Below are 21162 nucleotides of genomic sequence, written 5' to 3'. Positions count from 1 at the left end.
CCAACTATATGACAATAAATCTGATAATCTAATTGGAATTGAGGAATACTTACAGTATATGAGTGCCCAGATTAAAAGAAGAAGAAATAAATTACTTAAATAGTCCCATGTTAGAAAAAAGAAATTGAGCAAGCTATTAATCAACTCCCTAAAAAAATTAATAGAGCAAGATGGTTTTACATGTGACTTCTAACAAACATTTGAAGAACTATTGAAATACAAGGCAAACTATTTGGAAAAAAATGAGAAAGGAGGAGTCCTACCAAATTCCTTTTATGACACAAATGACCAAGTAGGATCAAAACAGAGAAAATTATAGACAAATTTCTCTAATGATATTGATGCAAAAATCTTAAATAAAATATTAGCAAAAAGATTACAACAAGTTACGCCCAGAATAATAACCATGACCAAGTAGAATTTAATAATAGAAATGCAAGGCTAGTTCAACATCAGAAAAACTATTAGCATAAGTGACGATCAATAACCAAACTAATACAAATCATATAATTATCTCAAGAGATGCAGAAAAGGCATTTGATAACAGTCTAACACAAATTCCTATTAAACTAGAGTATCTAGGAATAAATGGAGTCTTCCTTAAAATGATCACTAGCATCGATTTAAAACCATCAGTAAGAGTCTTTTGTAATTGGGATACACTAGAACTATTTACAATAATTATTATGGTAGAACGCAGACATTGACCCACACCTTACACCCAGTCCCAAGATAAGGTCAAAATGGGTTCAAGATTTAGACATAAATAATACAAGCAAATTAGAAGAACAAAAGATAGTTTACCTCTCAGATCTGTGGAAAAGGAATTTTCGGCCAAAGTAGAACTGGAGTACATTATTGAATACAAAATAGATCATTTTGATTATATTAAGTTAAAAAATTTTATGCAAACAAAACCAATGCAGATAAAATTAGAAGGAAAGCAACAAACTTGAGGTGGGGGATTTACATTCAAGGGTTCTGATAAAGGACTCATTTCTAAAATTTATAAGAATTCAAGCATTCTCCCATTAATAAGTGGTCAAATATTTAAACAAACAATTTTCAGGTGAAGAAACGGAAACCATTCCTAGTCACATGAAAAAGTGCTCTAAATCGCTATTAATCAGAGAAATGCAAATTAAGAAAACTCTGAGGTACCACTAACCACCTCCAGATGATGATGGCTTAAGATGACAGAAAAAGATGATGATGTATGTTAGAGATATGGGGAAACAGGGACACTCATACATTGTTGTTGAAGTTTTGATCTGATCCATTCTGGAGAGGAATTTGGATCTGTGACCAAAAGGCTATCAAACTGCATACTTTTGATCTAGCAATATATCTACTGTGTCTATTTCCCACAGAGCTGACCCCTATATGCAAAAATATTTGTGGCAGCCCTTTTTATAGTGGCAAGAAACTAGAAACTGAATGGAAGCCCATCAGTTGGAGAAGGCTGAATAAGTTATGGCATATGCATGTTAGGGAATATTATTGTTCTGTAAAACAATAAGCAGGATAATTTCAGAGTGGCCTGGAGTGACTTACATGAACTGATGCTAAGTGCAGTGAGTAGAACAAAGGGGACATTGTACACAGCAAGAATATTAATGTATAATTCTGATGAACATGACTTTTTTCAACAATGAGATGATTCAGGCCAGTTCCAATTTTCTTGGCATGAAGAGTCATCTGTACCCAGAGAGACAACTGTGGAAACCGAAGGTGGATCACAACAAAATTTCATTCTTTTGTGTCTTTTGATTGCATTTTTCTTATTTTTTATCTGAATTTTCTTTTGCAGCACAAGAAGTGTGGGAAAATGTATAGAACAATTACATATGTTTAAAGTATATTGGATTATTTGCCATCTAAGGGAAGAGGTAGAGGGAAGGGAGGGAAAAAATTAGAATACAGAGTTTTGCAAGGGGAAATGTTGAAAATTATCCATGCCTATGTTTCTTTAAAAAAATAAAAAGTTACACATATCTTCCCATGTAGTGATGTAAACATTTCTTCTTCCCTCTTTCTCTTCTTATTCTTCACATTTTCTGCTTAGCTCTGGTCATTTCATCAAAAATAATTAAGAACCCCCCCCATATCATTGAAGTATCTATCTTATCCCCTGAAAGAAAACGCTTAGCTTTGTTTTGTTGGCTACTTGATCATTAGCCATGGTCCAAACTCCTTTGCCCTACATATCTTATTCCAGGCCTGGAAAGTTAATACTTGAAAGATCTTTCCTGAAGTTTTCCCAAAATATCTTCTGCTGGAAATTTGTTACACTCCAAATGTTTGTGGTTTCTATCACACTAAAACTCATTCAGAAACTTGATCTGGTGTTGATTCTGAGGAAAACCAGAAAGAGCTCAGCCAAAGACCAGTCTACTCTCCTCTGTCCGGGCTCCACCCCCAATATTAATTTTTTATTTCAGAGCTTAATACTAGAACATAGCTGAGCTTCTTATAAAATACAGGCATAAGATTTGAGCTTTATAATCTAAATCTTAGTCATTTCTAAAATTAATGTGAGGATAACTAAGTCTTCATGGACAGCTTATGGATCAAATTGAGGTTCTATTTAGCAGAAAGAGTTTGGTTAAGTAAATTATAGGCTATCTTGTGTTACCTAACCTAATGTTTCACATGTCTTGAAAGGCAGACATTTTATTTTAACTTATTCTCTGTGCACGGTTTTGCAATTGACTATTCAGTGTGTTTATACATCCCGTCCCAGAAGTTTTTCTTACAATTGCAATTATTTTGACAATTTTAAAATTAATTCATTTGGGTCATCTTTTAAAAATGTTTTAAAATATTTAAAATTTTTTAAAAATATTTTTCTAGCAAAATCTCATCCTCCTAGAGGATCAACATTTAAATGAAAATAGCTAGAAAGGAAAGTAGAGTGATTTTTCCCTTTGGTTTTAGTAAAAAGTTAGGTAAACAAAATTAGGTAGTTGCACATGCCATATATAAAATTTGGGTGGAGAATTTTTTTTTAATTTTCAGTTGTCATTTGAATATGTCAGCCTACAATGTAAATCATCTAGTTTAGTGATGTTGACATTATTGCTACTGATGTTTGAGCTAGCTCTCACTATCTGTTCACTAATTAGGAATTACTTAGTAATGGCAAAAGAAAGTATAATTAGATCTATTGCATCAGAGAACCTCTGGACATGAATTGAACTGGAAAAACAATGCAACAAAAGCTTCTGTCATTCCACTCATTACAATTTTGCTATGAGGAGAAAAGGGAACAAGAAGAGTACTATCTCACCATCTCACTTGTGATAGCTTATATCATTTCCTCCTGCCCAAGGAGAAGCTTGCTCCTCCATCTTCTGTGGGGATTTACTTCATCCAACTGATGACTGTGCTGCTATATCTTTCTAAGGAAAGACCTCTGAGTGGTTTGTCATTTCCCTCGGTAGTGGATTAAGGCATATGTCACTTATTCTGAGTCATATAATAAGTACCTGAAGTTGGATTTAAATTTACATCTATTAGACTTCAGGCCCATCTAGTTGCTTTAAGAGTATGTTCTCGTTGGTCAGAATTAGATAGGCTTAAAATATTCACATCCAACTGCTAAACCAATTGGAATTGCTTAAAAAGATGAGGAGCTTACTTTGAGATTTTCCACTTCAGTTTTGTGTTTTTTAAAGAAGAGTGGCTAACACCTATGGGTACCTGCTACTTTTTGCTACCATCTTAATCCATTAATAGAGGTGAGCAAGGAAGGAGAGAATGCAGCTAAACTGGATTAAAAGCAGAGTTTTAAGGAATTAGTATATGGTTGAACCATAGGAGAAACTGGCTCACTTTCATACCAAGGAGGTATAATCAAGGAACAGTTGTCCCCTATAGGGTATTTGCTCATCAATTGCATAAACACAGGCTAAAAATAAAGGTGGATTCTTCAACTCAGCAGGTATTGGAGAAAGGGAACACTATCTACATTTTGATTTATTAGAGAATGTAATATCTCGGCTAGTTTTCTGGAGGTCTTCCAGAAGGTCCTTGGTCTCAACAGGATAGACACCATGAGAATGGACAAGAATGAGTCCAAAGTCTTTATTTCTTACACAGTCTGCGTCTGTCATAGTTCTGACCCAGTCTCCTCCAGCAGTCTTACAGTCTGCCAGTCTCAACTAGTCTTCCTCCCCTGAGTCTTTGTCTCCAGTTTAAATACCCCAGTATAGTTACATCATTACACTACTGAATATGTGTGAACTAGAGAACCATTACATCATCATACTAAGTACTAAGTATATATGTGAACTAGAGAACCATTATCAGTTCCACTGAGTTAGCACCTTGTTTCAAGTATTCTTCTCCAGAGTTCCAGCTCTCTACAAGAGAAGGTTTCATATGCAAGACAAAAGACAAAACAAAAATGAAAAATGAAAAGAAAGTCCTGAGAAGGCAGAGAAAAGTGGTTACTAAGAGTCTCTGAAACTGGTGAAAGAAAGATGTCATGAGAAAGAGTAAAAACATGCCCAAAGCTAGAGCTGTAGAATCTGTATCCCATAAATGTAAATAAAATAGTAGCATCTCCTACTCTATAGTTTACAGAACTTTAGCCAGGTTAGCAGGCATATTTTGGAAGACAGCATATCTCGATGATGCCTTCTAAAAGCTCCATGACCTTATAGAAAACATGCTTATCAAATATGATGTCAGAGTCCTGTGACTAAACCTTTCCATATCTATCCCATCATAGGTTGTGGAATGACTTTAATGTAATTTAATAATTCTTTAATTATTTTCCTATTTTGTCTCATTACTTTCATTACCTTCAATAAGGTTTAGAGTGGGTATTAATCTGAAAGGAAAAATTTCAACACATTAAGACATGCAGGTTTGCTCAGTGAACCAACCTCATTGGCTATATATTGAAATAATGTTGTCTGAACCTGGTAGTCCTTTGAGGTGGTGCATCTTTTCTTTATTCAGCCTTATAGTTTCGCCAACTTATTTTCTCAGTCCACTTTGGAGTGATCGGGGATTGCAGAACTAGTACCCATCAAACAATACTTAGGAACTGACCTATTATATAAAGCAAAGATCAACTGCTTCAAATCCTATCTCTGTCCTATGTATTGTCCTAGGCAAGTCACTTATATGTGTCTCTGTCCTAGGGGATTCTTTGTGAGTGTAAGTGATAAAAGAAGAGGCTGACATGCATTGGAAGAGGGAGCAATTCAAGAGAAATCCAAATCAATTCAGGAAATTAATCAACTGCTTGATGAAAAAAGAATTATATCAGAGAAAATAATGTTGTACATTATAAATATGCTTTATATTATAAATCCCATTTCTATTAAACTATGAATTTATATCAAAGTTTATAATCCTATTTTAATGATATCTTAAGACTTTTTTTTTTTCCTCCTGAGGCTGGGGTTAAGTGACTTGCCCAGGGTCACATAGCTAGGAAGTGTTAAGTGTCTGAGACCAGATTTGAACTTGGCTCTTCCCGAATTCAGGGCTGGTGCTCTATCCACTGCTCTATCCACTGCACCACCTAGCTGTCCCCTATCTTAAGACGTCTAAACTACTGAATAGAATTTTGATATATGAATGAAGTTAGTTTTATGAAGGATAGTAATTCTACGGCATTCATTTGAGTTTCAGTGCTAGAAATCCATTATTTTAGTAAAACACAAGTAGTGCTCATATACATTTTTTACTGAATCCAAATATTAAAATTGTCAGTGGTCAGTTAAATTTAATGAGTCAAAGCATTTACATTAAAAGGAAGCCTTTAACATCTTGGGAGAGATCCTGAATCTCCTCCTATTCTGAAAGCAAACTCAATATAACCAAAAGCCCTGCACTGGCCAAGTTGTTTCTTTTGTAAAGAGTCAGTTTTAGGTTTAAAACTGATCCTTTCCCTTTCCCCTCACAAATATCGACTCACACCAGTTCAGCTGAAGTTGTAAGTGTGTAAGTTGCAAATGTGCTAATGAAGTTTTAGCACCGGGTTATTCCATTGCAAAGTGTGAATTGCTTTCTCTTACTAGGATGTCAAGATGCAATACCATTGGCCAGAATAAAAGTTGGTGTCCCTTTGGATTTGAAATAAGCCCTGGAGATAGTCTCTGATAGTCCAAATGTATATGTTACAACTCTACCTGCATTTGACGGTCCATTCCATTGGCCTTCTTTCTGTTATGCACCATGATTCTTCCATTCCTACCTTACTTTCATCTTATTTTCTTAAAAATGTGGCTTTATGAATAATTTCTACGGGATGACATTCCCTAATATTATCCCCACCAAATACTACTGTCCACCCTGGCAAAGTAAATAAATTAACAAATAAGTAAATAAATAATTACATCAGTTCAGCACTTGCATTAGCAGGAAGTAGTTAGGAAGCATGCCAGCTGGAAGAGATTTCCCCAGATTTAGAATCATTTTGCAACTTGTATCTTTTGTCTATTAATGAAGTTATTTATCTAAGGTCCTTAATCCATTGCCTTGCTTTGCCATTGAATATTCACTGTTGATGCTTTGATGCTTCTCTATTATCTATCTGGATTTTTCCCCTGGAAAATGAGCTTTATGTATATAAACTCTAGCTTTCCAAATTTATAGCAAAGCAAGATGTAGGCAGAAGTATTTTTAAAAAGCATAAAGGTCATCCAGTTCACTCTACAAACAATTTTATGCCCAAATCATGTATCCATGGGTGACAACTCTCTCGCTGATTGGTTGTGTGTGTGACCTCCTGGGCCCTTTATAAGCCCACTGCAGACAGCAGTCACTCTCTTTAACCTGGCTCCCTAACCTGGGTAGCTGAGCCAAGTGGATGGATAGCCCAGAGAGGTAAGAAGTTTGGTAGTGAACACATGGGTCTTCAGACCAGGTGTTCACTAGGGAACCAACAAGTCAGGGCATTGTTGTGAGTAGGAATAATAAAGGCTTTTAAGATTACACCTGGCTGTTCTTGAGTGTGCTACCGTTTATTAAACTATAGATTCAAGAGATCATGGCCAGAGATCTTTGAAGGCCTCAGAGGAGGCGATGCCGGGTAGAGTTGACACTGCAAAGGTCAGTGGTCAAAGGTACACTGTTGGGCCTAGGACAGACTAGTAATTGGAACTGCCAGGAGGGCATGTTACAGGGTATGTAAATAACAATCACACATATGCCTCCTTCACAGCCAAGAGACAGTCCAAAACCAATCTATTTTCCATTACTGCATGTATCTGGGAATCCAATGATCCCTGCAAGTTTTTGAAGTCCTGCAATACTCTTATCATGTCTCAGAGAATCCAATGATTCCCGAGGGCTTTCAAGTCCTACAACAAACTTTACATGTCACAGGGATTGCAATGATTCCTGAAGGTTTTGAAGTCCTGCATCAGTCTCATTATCAAATTTTAATATCCATGAGTCAATTGCCATAACTGCCATTCTCTTTCAGTGGTGGGCACAATCAGTGATGGAAACATCTGATGTTTCTTGGTCTTCTCCTTCCTTTCAAGGGTTTGCTCCATCTCGCTCTGATGGATGAGACAAATACAGCTCATTGGCACCAGTCTGATTCCTGTACAGATACGAGCAAACCCTCTCCCCCCATCTGGTCCTTCCTATTCACTACTTTCTGGTCTTCTCCAACTCACCTGGCAATTATCTAAAGATAGTGGAGCTGGTCCCACTGGATGCTGCCCTTCCAGTGGGTTATAAAACCTGTCTGCTGGGGCCAGTGCATCTTTGTCAAAAATCAACAAGTTAATTGTATAAAGAGCTAGATTTAGAAGTTCTCTAGGGTTACCTGTGGCTCCCCCTTCCTTTTGTTTTTGGAGGAGTGTTGTATTGTCTCTTGTTTCTCCTCTCTACTCTTGCCTGTCCTTGAGGATTAAAGGGTATGCCTGTGGTATGTAAAATCTTATACTGTGCACAAAAGTTAGCAAATATTTTTAAAGGTATATGCGGGTCCATTGTCTGTTTTTATTGCTTGTGGCACAACCATAATTGCAAATGCTTTTATAAGGAAGTCAGTGACTACTAGGGCTGTCTCTTTTGCTGCTGTTAATGCAAAAGTGAATCCTAAAAAGGTGTCTACCACAACATGGATAAAAAGCAGACGACCAAAAGATTTATAATGGGTCACATCCATTTGCCAAATTTCATTGGGTCTCAAAGCATGAAGGTTCTTCCCTGGAGGGAGTGTAGGAGTGTGGAAAGGAAGTTAAGCTGGACAGGCTTTTACTATGCTCCTAGCATCCTCTCTTGTTATTCCAAATTGTAAATGTAAAGCTTGAGCAGCCTGATGATATACAAAATGAGATTCTTGGGCTTCTTGAAATAAAGGAGTATTGGCTAATATGGTTATAAGGCTATCTGCCTTTGAATTACCATCAAAAATAGGACCTGGAAGTCCACTATGAGAATGGACATGCAAGATACAAATCTTACCTGGATGCCTTCTCACTAGCTCTTGAAGTTCCTTAAAGAGCTGATATATTTTATTTGGGCTGTGGCAATTCTTTCTACCACACTTACTGAATAGGCTGAATCAGAAATTATATCTCCTGGATAATAAGAACTACAATGATTGCATACAATTCATTTTGCTGAGTGGACTGAAAAGGAGTCCTGACTACTCTCTTCATAGTTAAGTCACAAAAGTATGCTGTGCAAATATTATGTTTAGATGCATCTGTAAAGATCCTTTAAGAAAAACTTTAGAAGCCTTTTCTTCAAGAACACATCGCCAATTATGTAATAGTCTGGTTATCTTTAATGGAGATGCGTGTATAAAATTTGCAGCCATGGCTAATAAAATTTGCCTCTCTGGGATGGTTTCATAGCATATATTAATTTGTGCATTAGGATAAAAGGTGTATATCTTGTCAAGTTTTATCTTGGATAATTGTACTACTCATTTAATGGCCTTTAATAAAATTCTAGCCACAAGCACTTGGGTAAGGACTAAGGCTTTGTTCTGGTTGTGCTGGGGGATTCACCCACTCTATCACACTGTCTCCTTGATGAAGGACTGCTGTGGGTGCCTCTTGTGTAGCAAAAACTGATACTTCCAAGGGTTTTTGAGTGACTCTTTCAACCACATTGGATAAAGCTAGTTCAACTTCTCTCAAAGCCTCTTGACCTTCTTTTGTAAGTTGGCATGGTGAGTTTAAAGCACTGTCTCCCCTTAATATGTCGTATAATGGTTGCAATGGATTAGTAGTCAAGCCTAACATTGGATGCATCCACTGGATATCTATTAATTTCTGAAAGTCATTTAAGGTGTTTAGCTTCTCAGTTCTTAAGGAAAGTTTTTGTACTGTAAGCACCTTAGTGTATACTTTATATCCTAACTATTGAAAAGGAGCATGTCTTTTAATTTTTTTCTGGAGCTATATGCAATTTTTAGTTCCTTAGTGTTTCTATGGTCTTTTGTAGACATGCTTCTAATATTTGTTCCTCAGGTGCACATCCCAATATATCATCCATGTAATGTAATTACATTACTTTTGAAAATGCTTTTCATACTGGAGTAAGAGCAGCAGCAATATACATTTGACACATAGTAGGGCTGTTTTTCATTCCTTGTGGCAAAACTGTCTATTCATCTCTCTTACAAGGATCAGTTAAGTTAACAGTGGGAACTGAAAAGGCAAATCTTTTCATATCCTCCTTATCTAGAGGGATACTATAGAAACACTCCTTAATGTCTATAACCCAAAGAGGCCATTCTCTAGGCAATTGAGTAGATGGAAGTCCAGGCTGAAGAGTTCCCATAGTTTCCATATGTTCATTTACCTTTCTTAAGTCAGTCAAGGTCCTCCATTTTCCAGATTTCTTTCTTACATCAAATCTGGGGAATTCCAAGAACTTAGAGAAGGCTGTAAGTGTCCTTGTTCAATTTGCTCCTGTACTATATCTAATAAGACTTGAATTTTATTGCTACCTAAGGGCCACTGTTCTATACACACTGGTGTACCAGTTTTCCATTGGACAGGAACAGGTGAAAGTGTTGGTAGGCCTTCAACAGCAGCTCTGCCTAAAAAAACCAAAGTGTTCATTTTTAATCCTAATTGTTGTAAAATGTCTCTTCTCCACAGATTGATGGGGATTTTTTCAATTGTAAAAGGAGTAATAACTCCTGTTTCAAAATTCAAAAAAAAAAATTCAAAATTCAAAAAAAAAATTCAAAAATTCCTGTCCCAGCCCCCATTCTAATGATCTGCTCAGGTTTCCCAACCCCCACCTAGCAAATTCTAGCCCCCGATGAAATCCAGCAAGGAACTAACCTGGGACTGCACCTATAGGCCCCTTTAGCTAAATCTCTCCTTATAAAAGAGACAAGCTGGAATCATCTCTTTGCAGAGGGTCAAAACATGCTAGCACCATGCTTTGTACCACAGACTCTCTGTCCACTGGAACTTCTGGTGTATTTCTCTCTTTACCTAACACCTTTTATTAACTAGACTTTAACTTCCAAACCCCATAATGAGCCTCTTTTATCAATCTAGGTCTTCAGGCCTGTAAATTCCTTTACAGGGGACTCTGTGCCGCCACTAGAACTCATTTAACTCCATATCCTTGTGCCAAATCCAAAGGGGTTGCAGGGGAGCTCCATTTGACTCCCTGTGCCCCGAGCCTGACACTAGACCTCAATTAACCCTAATTTCATTTCGTTACCCCTAATCTAGATCTCATTAATTTCAATTTCATCATCTGAAAATTGTCTGTTCATATTTTTAACCATTTATCATTTGCGAAATTATTTGTATTCTTATAAATTTGACATGGTTCTTTCAGAACCATTTTAGAAATGAGCCTTTTATCAGAAACAGTGGCTATGAAATTTTCCTAGCTTTATACTTTTCTTTAATCTTGGCTCCTCCTTCTCAAATGCCAACTCTTCCTTTTGTTTCAGCCTGTTACTTCAGTAAATACCACAGCCACAACTTTAGTGGTCTTCTGGGGCCTCATGACCTTCTGAAATTTGTAAGATCAACTGGGCTCATCCATCTTGAGTTTTGACTTAGTCACCAAGTGACTTTGAAAAAGATAAATCTTCCACAATTCCCTTACTCTACTTTCCTATGAATCTTTGTAAAGATTTCTTATGATAAGAAACCATAAAGGAAAAAGAACATTTGAGGAGGGGGACAGGGGTTTGAAACTTCTCATTGGTTCTTTAGCCAACAGTGTGGGCATACAGATAACTCTTGATTAGTACAAACGATGACTTCTCTGAAGTTGGCCCTCATATTCACAAGATTTAAAGTTATACTTATATAAAATATGGCCATTGGTTGTAGCCCAATTAAACCCGGTAGTGCAAACCCAAATGATATATGTGACCAAGACATATTTCCATTAATTGAAACCAAACTAAGTTCTGCCTCAAGAAGCAATCATATAGACTCAATCAGATAGACATCATCTATACTCAAAAACAGCTGGGAAAAGGGCACGCAATATTCATGTATCCTATAAGTTGGAAAACCAAGGAGAAACTTCAAAAGAATGGCTTTATTAAATTTGCCATCCAAAGAACTGGGGTCAAATATAGCCTCTTTCATTTATCAGTTGCATTCCTAGCACTTAAAATGTCTATTTGTTAGACAACTCTGAGATACCACTACACACCTGTCAGATTGGCTAAGATGACAGGAACAAATAATGATGAATGTTGGAGGGGATGTGGGAAAACTGGGACACTGATACATTGTTGGTGGAGTTGTGATAGAATCCAGCCATTCTGGAAAGCAATTTGGAACTATGCCCAAAAAGTTATCAAACTGTGCATACCCTTTGACCCAGCATTGCTGTTATTGGGATTATATCCCAAAGAAATACTAAAAAGCAGAAAGGGACCTGTATGTGCCAAAATGTTTGTGGCAGCTCTTTTTGTTGTAGCTAGAAACTGGAAGTTGAATAGATGTACATCAGTTGGAGAATGGTTGGGTAAATTGTGGTATATGAAGGTTATGGAATATTATTATTGCTCTGTAAGAAATGACCAGCAGGAGGAATACAGAGAGGCTTGGAGAGACTTAAATCAACTGTTGCTGAGTGAAATGAGCAGAACCAGAAGATCACTGTACACTTCAACAACAATACTGTATGAGGATGTATTCTGATGGAAGTAGAGATCTTCAACATAAAGAAGATCCAACTCACTTCCAGTTGATCAATGATGGACACAGATAACTACACCCAGAGAAAGAACACTGGGAAGTGAATGTAAATTGTTAGCACTACTGTCTATCTATCCAGGTTACTTATACCTTCAGAAGCTAATAATTAATGTACAACAAGAAAATGGTATTTACACACATAGATTGTATCTAGGTTATATTGTAACACATGTAAAATGTATGGGATTGACTGTCATCGGGGTGAGGGAGTGGAGGGAGGGAGGGGATAATTTGGAAAAATGAATAAAATAAAAAAAGAAATAAAAAAAAAGAATATACCACATAAATATGATAAAAAATGTCTGTTTGTTGTAAATTTGCAGTAAAAATAAAGTACATAAGTATTGTGTAAACCACCAGATACTAAGTATGTGGGAGCTATTAATAGCAATGTTAACTGTAAGAGGAATTATTTGTCCATTTTCATCTAGTCTGTGTTCATCTGTATTCAAGAAAATGATTTTCAGACTCCACACATTTCATACTAGTTTTCAGCCAAATATCTGTAAGTCATCAAATTGTAATTATTTGCCTCTATATTTGAGTTTTAACAAACTAGATTTACGTGTTTATTCTTCATGTACACTGGCCTTCTCCCCAATAAGAAGCATAAGTATTTTCAAATAATTATATAATTCATGACCAATTTTTTTTGTCCACAACATATACACAGTACAATACATTTACCATAATGGAGTCTGTTACTTGTTCAATGGGGCTTCCAACTATCCAAGCCATTGTCCAAATCTATTCAAAGTATAGCATAGTGCTAAATGCTAGAAAATGTTATAGAACATCATATGCAATTTCTAAATGGAAGTATTGAAGTTCTACTGGATATCATCAAGTAGGCACAAACCCTAGAATAAGTCTATCCCTTGAATAGATACTGACCAGCCATTTCACAAGTAAAATCAACAACTTGACTACAGGATTTACAAACTGGATCACAAATAATCCCTACTGAGACCAAAAGAGCTACAGGATGAGCTAATATTTTGGTTTTTGGAAAGGAGGAGAGGGGAAAAGGGAGAGGAAGGGAAGAGGGGCAAAGGAGAGGGAACGGGGCTCTAGGAGTAGGAAAAAGAGAAGAAAGGAGGGGGAAGAGAAAGGGGAGAGGAAAAGGGGAAAGAAAGGGAAAAAGAAAAGGGAGGGGGAAGGGACCAGGGGACAAAGGATTCGAGATGAGGAGGAACTAAAGGGGAAGACCAGAAGTAAAATGAGAACAATCAAGGGGAGCAGTGGGGACGGGGTGGGGGAGGTCATTAGGATGGGTATGCATAATTTCCGTATTCTCAGATTCAGTGATCCTGGAGCTGAAAGAACAAATCAATGTGGGTGGTGGTGCAGAAGATACATTTCACATAGTGAATGGAACCTAAAGAGGCGGCAGGGAAAAGCAGCAAGGGGGAAAGGCCAAGACTAGTTAAATAATAAACTGCATTGTTTCCCTTTGCAGAAATGTCTTTATGGTTTGGGGGTTGAATGTAAATCAGTAAAACAACATACTGCTAGCTTCTACTCCACACTATATGTGACTTAAAAACAAAGAAGGCTTTGAAGATCTGTCCTAATGGAAGCTTGCAACAGTATGATATAAACTAATATAAAGTGACCCGTGCCTGATATTTGAAAATAGTCATATCTTCCCTTACTCTTCTCTTTCTTATCCGTATCTCTTGTTCCTTCCTGAATGAATTCATCATTGTCTCTCCTAGAATGAAACATACTTAAAAACACAAAAATCTTTCAACTAAAAGTGTTATATATTTTGTCAATAAACCACTGAATCCCTCCTCCTGCCCCCTCCATTAATAACAGCATCAATAAAGTAATTAGAATTCTGTAGAGAGTGGGCTTGAACCCAGGACTGCCAGGTTGAGACCGGCTGTCGGGCTGGCTGTCCCTTACAAATTCTTCCCTGACACATTTGAAGATGGGAAAGTAACGGGAAAGGAAGAGTCAGAAGAGCATTTACACTTCATTTGTCCATCCCGGCCCCTAGGGTCCCTTCCAGGCTGGGCTGTAAGCTGTTCAGCTTCACAGAACTGTTAAACGGCTGTAAGAGACTTGAGAAATTATCGAGTAGAATCTCTTCATTTTACAGAAGTAACCCAATCTCGGAGAGGAAGGCCATCATTAAGAAAATAAGCAACAGAGCGGGTCCCGAGATTCTAACGGGAGACCTGGAGCTCACCCATCCTCGTGATCTGGAGCTTTGCACTCCTCGCGCTGAGAGCCAACGGACCCGGCCCCCGTGCCCTCACCACTGCGTGACTTGACAGTTTATCCTCGCATCCGCGTGAGCAGAGAACCTGATAAAAGCCGGTGCAGAAAGCCCGCACAGTTCACTTTCCCTCCTGCCGTTGACAGGGTTGCAGTCGGCTCTGAATCGATGATTAATGCTATGGGGCTCACAGGTTTCTAAACCTCTGGCCTCGGATTATTGACATTTCCCCTTTAATTCTCCCTTTAATTTCCCCTTTAATTCTTCCTTTAATTTATCCCTTTAATTCCCCCTTTAATTTCTCCCTTTAATAATCCCTTTAATTTCTCCCTTTAATTCTCCCTTTAATTTCTCCCTTAATTTATCCCTTTAATTTCTCCCTTTAATTCTCCCTTTAATTTCTCCCTTTAATTTTTCCCTTTAACTCCCCCTTTAATTTCTCCCTTTAATTCTCCCTTTAATTTCTCCCTTTAATTCTCCCTTTAATTTATCCCTTTAATTTATCCCTTTAATTTTTCCCTTTAATTCTCCCTTTAATTTCTCCCTTTAATTTCTCCCTTTAATTCTCCCTTTAATTTCTCCCTTTAATTTCTCCCTTTAATATCTCCCTTTAATTCTCCCTTTAATTCCCCCTTTAATTTCTCCCTTTAATATCTCCCTTTAATTTCCCCTTTAATTCTCCCTTTAATTTCCCCTTTAAGTCCCCCTCCGAGCAGGCTGAAGGGCCCGAGAGAGGACTCCCCCATGAGTTCTACCTCCCTGCCCTGAAGCCTGCCTCCAGGATGAAGAAGATTTTCAATTTCGGCAAGAAGGGGCAATCTTCATCTAGCCGCTTCAACCTGCCGAGTTTCTTTGGCTCCCAACCGGTTTACCGCACCCAAGGATACCTGATCCAGAGCAAGGACCTCGGAAAGATCCATAAAGCTGCCTTGCGCGGGGATGTGGTGAAGGTGCAGCAGCTGTTGCTGCTCGGAAAAAACACCGTAAATGAACTGGATAAAATGAAGCGGTAAGTGCAAAGGGTGGGGGCGGGGGAGAGAACAGGCTGACATTCCCTCCCCCCATCCGTCCACTTGAGCCCGTGTCCCCCTCCCCCCATTAACCCTGGAGAAATCAAACCCCCTCCGCACCTGGGGCAGGGGCAGGGTCACTCTTTGCCTTGTAGAGATTGGATTGGAAGTCCCAAAACCTGGCTTCACATCCTAGCCTGTCCATTTTTAATGACTTGGAAACTCCTTCCTTTTACTTTTAACCAGGGTTCAACTAATTATTTCTTAATCAACAGCTATGTGAGAGTAAATACTATTCCCTCCTGCTGAATTGCTGACATTTCAAAAACGACTGTGTGAGACTATCCATGAGGATATTTGGGGGATTTTCTTGGGAAAGTTAGTGGAATGGTTTGCCTTTTCCTTCTTCAGCTCATTTTGACAGATGAGGAAATTGAGGCAAACATGGTTAAGTAACCTGACCAGGATCACAAAATGGTAAGTATGTGATATCAGATTTGAACTCAGGCACCCATTGTACCACTTAGCTGTCCCAGCTGTTGTAATATGGATATGTGAAGAGTAAAAGTTTCAAGGCAGAAAATTAATCGCTGCTCTTAAGAACTAATATGTATATACACACACACACACACACACACACACACACACACACACACACATACACACAAGACTCCTGTTTTGTAAAATAGTTTTAGATTTGGCAATTTGGCACAAGTAGGCCATCTTCATTTGTTTTTTGTTTTTTGTTTTTTGTTTTTTTTCATTAATTTCTGTGAAATTCTTGACCTTTTATTTTTCCAGATGAACTTTATTATTTTTTCTTGATCAGTGAAATAATTTCTTGGGAATTTGATTGGTATAGCACTACATAAGTAGATTAATTTAGGTAATATTGTCATTTTATTATATTTGCTCATCCTTCCCAAGAGCACTTGCTATTTTTTCCAGTTGTTATTTATTGACTTTATTTCTGTAGAAAGTGTTTTGCAACTGTGTTCATATAGTTCCTGACTTACCTTGGCAGGTAGATTCCCAAATAGTTTATATTGTCAACATGTATTTTAAATGGAACTTCTCTTTATATCTCTTCCTACTGGACTTTGTTGGTAATATATAAAAATACTGATGATTTATGTGGATTTATTTTGTATCCTGCAACTTGGATAAAATTATGCATTGTTTCTAGAAGTCTTTTAATTGATTCTCTGTAGTGTTCTCTTAAGTATTCCATCATATTTTTTTAGTTTTTTAGTTGATTCTCTATAGACTTCTCTTAAATATTCTATCATATATTTCAGTATGTCAAATTCCACAACCTTCAATCCTTTAAAATGGAAGCTGCTAGATCCTGGGTAATTCTAATTGTGACTCCTTTGTATTTAAATTGTTTCTTTCTGACTGCTGGCAATATTTTTCCTTGGTCTAATAATTCTAAATTTTAGCCACATTATTCTTTGGTTTTCATTTTGGGGTCTCTTTCAGGAAGTGCTCAGTAAAATTTTAAATGGCTATTTTTACTTTCTGATTCTAGGTCATCAGGGAAGTTTGCCTTGATGACTTCCTGAAGGATGATGTCGAGGCTCTTTTTTTTTCGTAGTTTTCAGGAAGTACAATAATCCTTAAATTGTCCCTCCTAGATCTATTTTCCAGGTCATGTTTTTCCAAGGAGGTATTTTACATTTTCTAACTTTTTTGTTTTCGTTTCACTGGACTGATTCTTGTTGGCATTTATTTCCATTTGCTCAGTTCTGATTTTTAGTTACCTTTTAAAATTCTTTTTGTATTTGTCCACTTTAATTTTAAATGAGTTGTTTGGTTCTATGGGTTTTTTCCATTTCACAAATTTTGTTTTTTCAGGAGTTATTTCCTTTTTCCACTTGCTATTTAGCTCTTACCATTTCACAAATTTTGTTTTTTCAGGAGTTATTTCCTTTTTCCACTTGCTATTTAGCTCTTTTTTCTGCCAAATCTTTCCCAGGAATATCATCCTTTTACCCTGTCTCCTTTAATTTTGCTTATCCCTTTTCTGAACAAAAATGTGGACCTTTACATTGGATAAGCAAGGGGGACACCTAGATTGAGAGATAAAATTAGGAGTGTAAACTGAATTAACCAATCTCAAATGTTTTTAAGGTTACCTTGATAATGTCAATAATAAAAGGCTTCATCTCATCTCCACCTTTTCTAATTTAACTTTTAAAATTAACAGTTTATTTTTAAGAGATGCAAAAGCCTTGTTTTATTGTTTTTGTTTTATTTAATTACTAATTTAACTAGTCATTAGAACCAAATACTCAGAATGACTTGAATTCATATTCAGTCGCATATACTTTCTAATTAATGGGACCTGAGAAAATTTGTTTCTCAGTTTCCTCAAGTATGAAATGAGAATAATACCCACTTCCCAGGGTTCTTACAAAGATCAAATGAAGTAATATTTCTAAAGTGCTGAGCACAGTGTCTTGGACATAATAGATGCTAGTTTTTCTCCTTATCAAACTACATCTAAGCATGTCAACCATTGCAGTTGAGAGGATAGGGGAGACAGAAATATCTTCCACTTTACCTATCTTAGACACTCTGGAAGAAGGCATAAGGAAAAGGAAAAAGGAGTCCTCAAAAACAAGAAAAATTACAACATACATGTATGAATATTTATATACACATTCATTACTTCTGAAATATATGATTTTGTTGTGAATATTTCCTCTACCAATACATAACATAACCTCTTTACAACTTGATGTTATCAGCTATGGGCAGCAAGGTTTTCATTGAATAGAATGCTGGGTTTGGAATCGAGAAGACTCCATCTTTGTGAATGTGAATTCAAGTCTAGCCTCAGATACTAGCTGTGAGTCTCTTTGCAAGTCACTCAATCTTGTTTACCAGTTTCCTCATCTGTTAAATGAGCTGGAGAAGGAAATGGCAAACTGCTCCAATATCTTTATCAAGAAAACTCAACATGAGGTGACAGTCAAACAGGACTGAAATAACTACACCACAAAGATTGAAATACACTATGAATAAAAAATTCATCCTTCGTTGACCAAACTGATGATATCTTTATGACATTAGTTAGGTTGGTCAATGGGCAGCAGATATACCAAGTGCTCACTGTAAACCTTCCCAGCATGGTAGAACTTCCAAAACTTTTACTCTTCTGGAATAGCCTGTAGCAATATAGAGCCACTTCAACTTTACACTGCTGCATTTCAGTAAGCATTAGTTGAGAATGCACACATATGTGCCCATGTGATTGTAGAAAGATACAATATGCAAATATGTAAGGGCCTTTTTCTGAGGCAGTTGCTTTACTAAAAAATGTGTAGTTGTAGATGGATATTCTTATTGGGAAAAGTAATTAGTTATTAAAAGTTATTAGACTTGACCACCAGGCAGGGTGAAGCCCTGTAATCTGTTACAGGGAGGCTAAGGCTGGCAGATGTCTTGACTCATGAGTTCTGGGTTGCAGTGGGCCATGCCATAAGAACTCCATTTGACATCAGCATGGTTAATCCCAACAAGGGACCAGCAAATTTCTTCAGGAGAGGTGAAGCAGCTAAGGTCAGAAATTGAGCAAAGTTCCCATGCTAATCTCTGGTGAAATCTAAATTTACCTACTGGATATATTCTACTCCCACTTGCCAGCGATTTTGTCTATCATATCAACAATGAGAGTTAATTCATATTTTGTATTTAGGTGACAAGAGTGGTCATTTATTTTGGAGGTGATTTACAGTTTAGGCATAATAACAGTGCATGTTATATTAAAATATATATATATATATATATATATATATATATATATATATATATATATATATTTATATAAAACAATGGTAAAATTTTTATTGTTGTAGTATATTAACAAACATTACTCTCTCATTTCTGTAGAACACCTCTTCACCTGGCTTGTGCTAATGGATATCCAGATGTTGTATCTCTCTTAATAGAGAGAAAATGTGAACTCGACTTGTTAGATAATGACAACAAAACACCTTTAATGAAGGTATGCATTAGTTAACCATGCTTTTCCATGAAATGCATTTTGATTTCTTTGATTAAGAAAATTAATAGTAAATAAGTTACTAAGTTTGCTAACAATTAAATATCACTAATGATGCTTGAATATATTAAATTTTATATCATATTATTATTTCTTTATACATATTATACTGACAGGCAATAGAGTGTCAAAGGGAAGAATGTGCAACAATCCTGCTGGAACATGGTGCAGACCCTAATCTTAGGGATAGCCACAGCAACACTCTACTTCACTATATTGCCTCTGGTGGGAACAAATTCATGGCAGAAAAACTGATTGAACACAAAATTGATATTGATGCAAAAAACAAGGTAGAAGCAAACCTCTTGTATAATAAAGTAAATTATCAGCTAAAAAATCAAATAATGTCCATTTCACATATTTTATAATTCATTTATTCATGAAAGCATTTCTTTAATGGAAATAAATTAAAATCATTCTGTAGTCAAAATCCATCAGCCTTCAGAATTTTCTGATGCAGGATGGAGGGATGACGAAGGGGAGGAGTGGGCATGACACTGGAAGAGATTTCTTAAAACATTCATTCACATTCACATTCATTCCTAAGAAGGAAATACCCTCTACTACTGATTTAGACCAGCAATTGCTCTGTATTTTAAGCATGGATTCTTCAGCTGGGGTCCATTAATTTTAAAAGGACTATAATAAGTTTATAGTTATTTCAATGTAATTGTTTTGTTTTAGTTTTCTACATATTTTAGGCATTATTCTGGAAAAGGGGTCCATGACACAAAAAAGTTAAGAAACCCTGCGTTACTTACTGAAGTACTGCAGGTCACCCAGTCAATATATACTTGCCAGCATCAGGCCCTGAATCTAGGTCTTATTGACTTTAAAGCTTGCTAGCTAGCTATTTAATCACATCTGTCTCTCCAGAATCTTCTTTGCACAAAATATTAGGTCTGCTCTCCAGAATTCAATAGTTCCATCAGATATTGTGGAATTATACATTTAATTTTTTACTATTCTACATTTTATTTTTCTATTCTATTCTACATTTAAATTTTTACAATATGAATTTCACATGAAGAAATGTCACAATTTTTAGGAAAACTTTTTGAAATTTGTTCCTATTAGGTATAAAACTAGAGACAGAATTTTCACAGGAACAAATTTTTTTTAAGTACATGCTTCTTTATCCTAATTATTACACATTTAAATAATTTTCTCTCTAGAATTACTGAATGACTCCTGATTTTTTGGAGCAAAGGCTTAATTTGTAGTCATTACCACTTGAGAGAAAAAAAAACAAAAAAAACAAAGAACATATTAGGAAGGTTGGTAAGAAATGGAAAAGTCTAGATGAATGACTTTCTCCTGGGTTTAACCCTCTCAAGACAATATTTTTTTTAGTTTGTTTTGATGGTGGTTGTGGACATGGTGGTTGTTTTGAGAAGAATGGGTAAAGATAACTAGTCACCTTTAAACTCAGCCAGGATATAGCTTTATTTTAGTAGAGTTCTGAGGGGAAAAGTTTGGCTGCATTTGGACAATTGATTATGAAATGAAAATGGCAAGAAAGGAAGACACCCATGGAATAATACAAAATGGTCTCTAACAAATTCTGGATTTCTGTCTTATTACATAATTACTAGCTAGAAGGAATCCCAGAGACACCTAGTTTCATTATGTCATTTTTAATATAAGTAAACTTAGGGCCCAGAGAGGTGATAT

At 36.5% G+C, this 21162-nt stretch overlaps 1 protein-coding gene across 5 annotated transcripts in view; it reads left to right on the top strand.

Annotated features, from left to right (window-relative positions):
• Positions 1–12329: 12329 nt before the first annotated feature.
• Positions 12330–21162, top strand: part of LOC141544669 (uncharacterized) — an 82730-nt gene continuing 73897 nt past the window's right edge. For 4 of the 5 annotated variants that reach the window (XR_012482753.1, XM_074271075.1, XM_074271074.1 and 1 more), the window contains exons 1-3: positions 12330–15418; positions 19317–19431; positions 19605–19778. Coding sequence is in view for 4 of the 5 variants with exons in the window: in XM_074271075.1 (XP_074127176.1) it covers positions 15192–15418; positions 19317–19431; positions 19605–19778 (516 nt within the window). In the remaining variant the exon portion in view is untranslated. The remainder of the gene's footprint in view (positions 15419–19316; positions 19432–19604; positions 19779–21162) is intronic. The other variant, XM_074271076.1, reaches the window with a different exon arrangement.

Source organism: Sminthopsis crassicaudata, chromosome 5, assembly GCF_048593235.1.
Source record: "Sminthopsis crassicaudata isolate SCR6 chromosome 5, ASM4859323v1, whole genome shotgun sequence".
NCBI lineage: Eukaryota > Metazoa > Chordata > Mammalia > Dasyuromorphia > Dasyuridae > Sminthopsis > Sminthopsis crassicaudata.
Note: the sequence above shows the minus strand (reverse complement) of the source record. Positions and strands in the feature narration are given on the sequence as shown.